General features: G+C 43.7%; 1 protein-coding gene across 2 annotated transcripts in view; it reads left to right on the forward strand.

Annotated features, from left to right (window-relative positions):
• RSU1 (Ras suppressor protein 1) overlaps window positions 1-8,863 on the forward strand; it is a 94,009-nt gene extending 85,146 nt beyond the window's left edge. For both annotated transcript variants that reach the window (XM_032182881.1, XM_032182880.1), the window contains exon 9: window positions 8,403-8,863. In XM_032182881.1, the coding sequence (XP_032038772.1) occupies window positions 8,403-8,505 (103 nt within the window). In that variant the 3' untranslated portion in view covers window positions 8,506-8,863. The remainder of the gene's footprint in view (window positions 1-8,402) is intronic.
• Window positions 8,864-9,221: the final 358 nt, after the last annotated feature.

Below are 9,221 nucleotides of genomic sequence, written 5' to 3' on the forward strand. Positions count from 1 at the left end.
CAGGTCCCTCTGAATGGCATCCCTTCCCTCCAGCGTGTCCCTCCTTGGTTTCTTCAGGCTGCCATTTAATTCTTCTGGGCTAGGTGGTTTTTTGTTCACTTCTTTTGTTTTATCAACTTAATAGAGTCTGTAAATGAAATCTTTGTGTTTATCTTGTTTTTTAAAGGTACAAATATAGGTACATCCTCTTTGCATGTGTGGCCTGGGTCCATGGTGGACCCTTTTGTATGCCTCTGTGGTTTTGTGTGAAGGCTGAGATACTCATTGCTCAGCTCACTGGGTGTTCAGTAGGTCCAGTTTTCAGAAGACAGATGCCCATGATCCATGTGCTTTTGAAAAAAAATCTCTGTGCCAAAAGCCACAGTTCCTGTAAGGTCTTTCAAGCTGGATGTGCAAAGTCATTATCCAATTTTGCAAATCTTGGCCTGTACATTTTCTTTTAAAACAGATTTTTTTTGCAAGATTTCTATGAGCTTCCAGCTGTGCTCCTGTAACAAGCCTCTCATTTAAGGTACTCATTTCAGAAGGCTGTTGGCCTCAGAGAATATAAGGAGATGGCTTTCTTTTATTACTGTATATTAATTAAAGAAATGCCTGGCACATACTTGGAATTCCTTTTTGGGGGAAAAAAAAAGTTCTTCTTAACATTCAGGAGTTCGAGGAAGTCGGGATTAAATTAACCATTTTAAGAGCTGATGTCTGGCAGAATTAAGATCATCTGCAACTGCCAGCCCTATGGGAGAGCAGATGTTTATAAATCATAATTACTTCAGCTCAAGTCTCCCCACACATATTTCTCACCTGATTTGTCTCCTTATATGACTGACTGGAGCATGTTCCCTCCACAGCTGCAGTTCGGGCTGTTGAGTGCTTGTGGTGGGACTGGAGGTGCTGTTGTGAGGAGCACCACGGGGAGCTCCTCAGCTCAGGGCAGGAGTCCATCAGGGTCCGTCTCTGACAGTAACCCCCAGGGAAGGAGCATCAGAAACGTGCCAAGTAGAGACTCATTCTGTTCTTCAGGTACAGCAAGCAGAAAGGGGAGATATTGGGGTGGAGAGATCTGGCAGAAGGTTGCCCTGTGGGATGAATGGTCAAGTGGAAGGATGGCGGGGCTGGCCGGTGAGAGACACACGGGGTGGATGGGCACGTTCTACACAGGTCAGTGTAGAGACAGTGAGCCCCAGGACAATTTTGGCTGAGTACTTTCTTGCTTATTGCGATTTGGAGTGTTTTTAGGCAGGAATTCGCAATAAGTCAATGTTGGACTGTGTGACTCAGCTGAGTCTCTAAAGCAACGCAGCAGACAGCTTGTGAGTGTGTGCAAAGTGGGAAAAGAGAGGGAGTGGTTTCTCTGGGCGGACTTCATCTAGCATTTTAAAATACCTAAATGTGAGCGTCTGCGTGTCAGCTGGCTGCCCACTGTCCACCGTAGACAGTGGAGATCTGTAACAGCATGTAGCAGCTGAGCATCGCGCCGCAGACCCTTGTGTTTGGTCAGCTGGAGAGCTCTCAGCCCTGCTGGCTGTATTAGCAAGGTCTCCGCTGAGTACCACACGGGCTTGGGCAGCTGGCTCTCCACTCATCCTAAATCCTCTCCTTTTCTGAATCATGTTCCAAAAAATGAAACTAGCTACAAACTAGAGCTTCCCCTGCCTGAAGAGTTTGGGTGCTGGACAGGACAGAATAACCTGTGCTGGGGTGGCCAGGTACCTGCGGAGTGTCTCTGTGTGAAGGTAGCAGAGGAGGACCCGAGAGAGCCTTGGGATTCCCAGTGCTTGGCCTGCTGATGCACAAAGTCTCCTTGAAAGGCAACATGCAGGGGCACAGGGGAAGGTGGTGCCAGCTCCACCTCTGCAGGAACTTTGGGTTGTAACGATTATTGGGCCAGGTGGAGGGTACAGGGCAGTATCACAGAGGAGTGTCATAGGGCTGTGGGGTGTCAAGGTTCGAGGAAGTTTAAAATGTTAGGGGTACCTGAGTGAGAGTGGGGAGTGTAGGAAGACAAAGCATTCCAGATCTGGGAATACTGGCCCAGTTTTACAGCGTTTTAAGAACGGCAGGCTGAATAGCCCAGGCACTCACCCAGCAGCAGGCAAGGGGAAGCACCAGCACCTGCCCTGTTCAGCAGCACTGCCTGAATTTCTGAGTGTGAAGAAGAAGAAGCTGGTACACAAGCAGATGACAGGCAAAATCCAATTTTTTATGAAGAAGTTTGCAGAGAGCTTCAGATGATGAACATCTCTGACACTATTGCCATCTGCTCTCAGAGCACTCGCAAACAAGGGGCAAAAAATTAGCTGAATAAAATGAGTCACTCGTGTCTGTGCTTCCTTATTAAGAATCCTAAAGCTGCCGCTTGCCATCCGAGTGTGCAAGGAAACCAGATATTTGTATCACTTACCCATGTAATGTTTCTCTTAATATAAATCATTTGCCTTACATCACAGAACAAAAATAAGTTATTGGTAAGCTACCAAAATAATACAATACTTGCAAAGTAAGTTTCACACAGACACAAACCTGTTTTCTCTCATGGGCACGTCACTGGCAAATTAAACGCCTGTATCTGTCTCTATCCTGGGAGAACACGTGGCTGGAGAAGGGAACGTGTCAGCAGCTCCCACAGGAGAAAAGGCCAGGCTCAGTCACACAGCGGACATACCAGAGGAGCAATAAGCCGTGCAAAAACTGCCTGGGCAAAGGCATCTTGCAGTAAGTGCTTGAGAGTTAAAACTAATGCAGGCTAAGCAGCATGTGTCAGCCTGACAATACTTCTTTCAGACTTTGGTCTCTCATGGTATCATTGCTGGTTTATCCTTTCCCCTCTCTTGGTTCAGCACATGAGCCTGGGTTCTGTTCTGTGGAGCTCACTGGAAATGTCCATGGCAGAAAAAATGCCTGATTTTGAAAAATTGAGCAGCACTGGGATCTCTCATGTATGTTTCTCAGATATCTGAAAACAATATCTCTCCAGGATCATATCTGTCTATGCCTGTCCTTTTTATTCTGCATACTCACCCCTTATGTATATTACAGACAGAGAGAGCGATGTATTTTTGTGGCTAGTTCTTGAAATCCTATTTCAAAATGCTTAAACTCAAGAAAGCCAATGTGTGCATCCAGCGCATTACACCAGTTCACTAGTTCACATGAGTTCACTCTTTTCATCTGTGGGAGAACGTAGCCTTCAGCTAGTGAGTGTCACGTTGTGCAAGAGAGAAAAATTGGAGAAAATTGTGCTGAGGGGGATTTTTGAAAATGACTCTTTTTCAACTTAGTGAATTTTAAATTCAGAGATTTCGGTAGCAAGATTTTTTGTATGCTTTCAAGCTGCAAGGCTTCGTGCCTGGGCTTATACTGTAAATTGCAACATTTAGCAATTTGTAGTTTAATTTAGAAGGATCACCTACTTTCCTAAGTGTTTAAGTAATGTGGCAGTCTGTGGTTATTGATTCTCTCTGAATTTATTACAAGAAAGCTGTATTCACTCTCTCCCCTTGGGAATGCCCCTCCTGAACTGCATGCTTGCTAGTGACAGCTTAGACCCCTGATACATAACCAAAGACCTTGCCTAATATCCTTGCAACTGCTCAGGGAATTTTTATTAAGTAAAAGCATCATTAAAGTCGACAGAATGATGAAGTTTAATGAGCATCTTTCTCACTTGATATTGTTAGTTTTGCTGCAGCAGCCATAGTGCTCTCATTTGTTACTTCCAGTGGGGCAGATAGAAAACGCAGGGAGAATTCATTTGTGTTTATATTTGCATACAAAGAAACATTTATGTTCATGAGACATGTTCACTTTGAAAAATGTATGCAAGGAAAGAAAGCAACTGGAAATACCTCTTTGAGGGTTTTCTGAAATTTCTGTCTTGCATTTCATCTCGCCTTTCACTTTCACATAATGAGAAGGCTGCATGCAATGCTGTAGCTGCTAAGTCTACAAAGGGTCGACGGTTTGTGAGCTGTGATTATGATAACTAGCTCCTGACTTGCTGCAGACTGCAAGTATCTCAAGTATTTATTTGCAGTCTGGATTTTACTCCTCAGCCCAGGCTTTGGGCTGAGAGGTGTGCGTAGTGTTCTGCCTGGAGCTATACCACGAACCAGTCATGTTCCAAATATCAGGCGTGAAGGCGCCTGCCGTGTATTATCAGCACTTACCTCACAAATCTGCCTTAAAACAGTAAGAACAATTAATCTTAGTATGCTGTCCCTGTTTATTGAGGCCATCTGCCCTTGCTGAGGGTCTTGCCATGCAAGCAGCTATGTCGAGGTTCCACCACGCAGTAAATTGCCACCCACCAGCTGAGCAGCGAGGCTGTCTGCGGGCATGTTTTAAACTGACCCGTGGTGCCGAGGACAGCATGCGAGTGCCTCAGCCCAACGTGTTTGACTTCACGGTGATGGCAGAGCAGGAGCATGCACCCAGCCACTACAGCTTGGCTGACAGACGGTGACTTACAAGCTGTGCTTTCCACGGCTGCATCCTTCCAGCAGGTATCGAAGTCATTAAGGACTGTTTGTGTGAGCTCCACGTCTGTTATAGCCAAAGGGTTTTAGGTTCTTGTGCAATTCGGGTAGTTGCTTCTCCATGTGGATCAGTTCAATTAGGGCTGGTTGGTTTTGTTGTTGTTTTTCTGTTGTATTTTTGTTTTCCTCGGGAGCTATAGAAGTAGTGTCTGTCATTGTACCAGAAGTTCATTGAAAATCCGGAATTCTCTTTTCCCTCGTGTAACAGAAGGCAAATTCTGTCCCAGAGGCATTATCACAGTCATTATTGTATTTAAATGTTGTTGTGACACCATATGTCTCCTTGTATTTGATGTGTGCAAACACAAGAGAGAGAGTCCCTGTCTGTGAAGGCTTATATAATCTAAATACGTCTGATCCTTGCTCTTTGCATAGCAGACTACTATGATAGATTGTAATGCATTTATCTTCAGCCGAGACAGCAACGTGCAGCTGAAACTTACTTGAAATTTTGCCAGAGAAACCTAAGTAGATTTGTTTGATTGGTTTATTTCAAACCCAATAATTACTCTTCTGGATGAAGTTTTGGTGCCCATGCCCACAAAGTGGTTGGACATGAGAATAAGGCAAAAGAACGTAAAAGTGCTGCAGGTTCCTGCAGCTCACACAGATCTACTACTACAAACGTAGTATTTGCACGGTGATAGGGAGGGAAGTGCCAAAGCACCAGCAGCACTGAATATTGTAAAGGAGCAAATATCAAAGAAAAACTGCTACCAGAACTACTTACAGGTATATTGGGATTTTTACTACTTAACACATGAAGTGGCTGCTGGACCTCATTCTCCAGTCAAAAGACATTGCCCAAGTAGACTTGCCAGCACTCCACAGTTGATTCAAAATTGCCAGTATTCAGTTCTACCACTTCAAAAGATGCATGCAGTCAGTAGAAGTCCCACCACACCCTCCCTTTTCAGAAGTAGTTCACTAAATCAGAGCTCTGCCAGTCCACAAGCTTTAAAATTTGCACTGAGAAAGCAGAAAATGAGAGACAGAGTGAATGCCAAAAGTGTTGACTGAGTGGGAAATTCATATGACGTTTCCAAAGCAAAAAAAGTGGAGCCTTAACCAAAAAAGGGGCATATAACACAGTGAAAAACACGTGGAAGCCATTCTAGTCCTCTCTGGGTTGGCTCTAACAGGAAGCTGTGGGCAGCAGTATGCTGAAGACATCGGAATGTTTTTGTGTGTGCACGCTCAAATAAAATGGATGAGTGGATTCTCTGTTAATTCAGTGCTTAAAGTCCCAAGTGGGGACTTTTATTTATAGGTAAAAACTCACATTCCACTCCAATGTAATAAGGTTTAGTGGGTAACATTGGTGGTAGGGAGATGCTTGGACCAGATGATCTTGGAGGTCTTTTCGAACCTTAATGATTCTGTGATTATTTTTCCAGAGCCCAAAAAAAACAACTTGAATGTTAATTTATTATTTAACTAACTCTTGGTGTTCACACAGTAGAAGCATCTATTTCCATTTTTCTATTGCTGGCTTCTCAGAGTTAGGAAATTATTGCTGACAGTGGCTCAAGTGCTGTGCTGCTTATCATTGAGAAAAAGATGCTTCTTGTCCCCTGACTCTTTCTACCTTGGATCGTTTTTTGATGAGACAGCCTCCTTGAATGACAGCGAAAATATTTCCGTGCTTTCCAACAATGATAGTATTTCCTCATACCAAAACATCCCCTTCCATATCTTCCCTCTCTCATCTCACTTAATGCCTTCCAAAATGGGACAGGTATTTAGGATGGACATTTGATTAGTACATGTGCTGTGCTGGGATAAAATACAGCCTCTGCTGTTGGGGCTGTATATCTTATGAAAATGAAAATAGGTGTATTGAAGCGAACAGTCAGCACGCAGTTATCACAGGCATTCAGGGCTCTCTCTGCATCTGTCAGGAAATTTCTCGTTGACAGTAGGTGATGGCACACATAACATTTTGGTAAGGTGAAATCGTGGCTTAGTTTACAGCTGCATTTTCTTTGCATGGGGCTGTTCTGGGTAGAGTACACCTTGACAGCAGCCTGTTTAGCAGCATGATGTAAAGCCGCAGCTGCTGAGGTGAAAACAAGTGCTACTTCTCCTCCGTGCTCTAGGAGAAGCTCTAATCCCATTCTGCAATCCAGCAAACCCAGGGCTGAAGTATCCTCCAGGTACCGTGAAATACTAAAGCCGAGGGCAGGTGGTAGGTTTAACCTCCCAGCTTCAGTATGCCTTAGCTGAAATCTCTCTGTACCTGCCATAAATAGCCCCTCCAGAGCCGTGCTGCTGTATGCACGGTGACTCAAGGTACCTCTGTTTGGATCCTTGTTCAATGTCTCTTGCGTACAGTTGACCAAGGCCTTTGCCAGGTCATGTCTGAGAAGCAAGGCCAATCCCCTGCTGCTGAGTTTCAGCCTGCAGTGTTGAAGAGGTGACTTTATGTAAAGAGTCACTTTATCTCCGAGACGCCCACTCGGGCCGGTAGCCATGGCAGAGCTGTGTATCAGGTCATGCTCTCTGGACAAGCAGGAGCAATTCATGAGAAACTAACTCAGTCCTGATGTGACTAAGCAAAAGCAGTGAAAGGATCTGTAGCCGGTCCTTGTTTGCCACAAGGGCTGGACAGACGTGCGAGCTCTACACATGGACTTCAGCAACAGTGCGCAATGAACCAGGGCAGCTCGCCTCCTGAGGGGAGCTGGGGCCTCCGTGGTGCCGCAGATACCCAGAAAGGCAGGGCCCAGCTTCTGTAGCGACAGCGCTGACTGACTGCGCTCCTGCACGTCCAGAGGCAGTTTTGGGAAGAGTTGCTTGGCCCAAAGCCCTTAGGCCTGTTGTGTTTCTTGAGAAATGTCACCAGAAGGTGGAGGGGCAGTGACACAGGGAGGGGCAGCGACACAGCGCTGTTACCTTTTCAGTAGCAGAATTCCTGTCAGGTTTTAGACATCCATGTCCAACCTACTGGCAATACTGTGGGATCAGAGCGGACGCCCACCAGCATGAAGCTGAAGCATTAGCAGGGGGACATCTTTCAGAGGGGTTCAGTATTTGTGTCAACATCGCTGGTGTTTATACAGCTGAATGAGCAGAAACAAAGCTCAGCTCTGTTCCCTTTAGATACACTGACACCCCTGCAAAGTACATCTTCAAAAAGCACTCTGTGTCAATATGGGAAGTTAAGTTTGAGCTGTGTTTATTTTTGGTACATTTTTAATTTAGTTTAATCAGGATTACTCATAAATTATCTATTAATTACTATGTGATATTTAGCAAGATCCTCTCAGCCATGTAGTCTGTTTAGTGTTGCTGTGAATGCTAGCTGTCTTAATTGTAGGATACTTTGTCAACATTTAATCAGTGGTACTTACTAATGTGGCAGTGATGTGTTGGTAGCTGTCCCAGTACTATCAATCATCTGTGAGCAGCAAAGAAGGCTGTGACACCATTGCTCTCTGTCACATTATCAAGCCCTTGGGTTTTCTAGTTAGGGATGATGCTCACTTTGCTCTAAGTGGGCACTCTATCTCTCCAGCTCAACCCAATTTTTGTCATTGTCGACTCGAATACGCATCCTCACAGCCCTCTGAGCCTTGATTCCCTAACTGCAGAGTAAAGGTTGCTAGTTTCTGAAGGCAAAACTGATTGCTCCTTCACTGCTCCAAAGGCCTGCTCTTCACGGTGTTACTCCAAGTCACAAAAAATCAGTAACGTGGACTGCAACATGACTTTTAATAGAAAAATGAGTGTGTTGAGACAAAATAAATGTAATGACCTTCCTTTTTTTTTTATATATCTAGTAACCAGCTGTGTTGTTTAACATGCTGCAGATTAAAAGCATTTAATGGTTGTATCACAAATATTCTTTGTCTTATTTCCTTACAGTCTTTATGGCAGACACATGCAGGCAAACCCTGAACCTCCAAAGAAGAACAATGACAAGTCGAAGAAGATCAGTCGTAAGCCTCTGGCAGCCAAGAACAAATAAGTCCCCAGCTTGTGCCTTTGTTTTTATATCTTTTATATCTCTTTTGCATGTGCCTATGATATTCCAACACATTTCCTATAACTTATATCTTAAGGAAGCAGAGACTAGAGTTAAAGGCCATTTACTATGTGTGCTGCTTTAGAAGATTCTGCTTAAGGAATACAAAATTACACACTCTCCTAATTATGGTCACATTTATGTAGCCATTTAATATATCACTGTCAAACACATTTTAGCTTTTCTATTTATATGTACATTAATGTCCTCTGTTCACATGTATCACACCCTATTAATATCAGGTTTTTTGCACTTACACAATAATAAATTTCATATATTATTACATATGATTTTAATAAAAGCCACTATTTGTCTTGTGTTTTTATTTCTGTGGTAGAACTTCTGAATAGTGATATTCTTGAAGAACATAAGTGTCCAGTTTCCTGCAATGTGTTAATTTCTTTTGTAGGAATGTGATAGCATTTTGTCTGATACAAGTTGGTTAAAATGTAAAGCATTCTGCTCAAGAGTGAAAATTTTTAATCAGTTTCTGTTTCTCTTTTACATTGCTGTGTCCTGCTTTTTTGCCTTGAAGGTTATTTTGAAATCAGGGAGTAGGGGAGGGGAGAGAGGAAAGAAAAAAAATATATATCTGTGCAAAGAGCTGCCAGTTGCCAGCCTCAATTTGGGGAAAGAGAGCTTTCTCATTTGAAGAAAGT

Source organism: Aythya fuligula, chromosome 2, assembly GCF_009819795.1.
Source record: "Aythya fuligula isolate bAytFul2 chromosome 2, bAytFul2.pri, whole genome shotgun sequence".
Classification (NCBI taxonomy): domain Eukaryota; kingdom Metazoa; phylum Chordata; class Aves; order Anseriformes; family Anatidae; genus Aythya; species Aythya fuligula.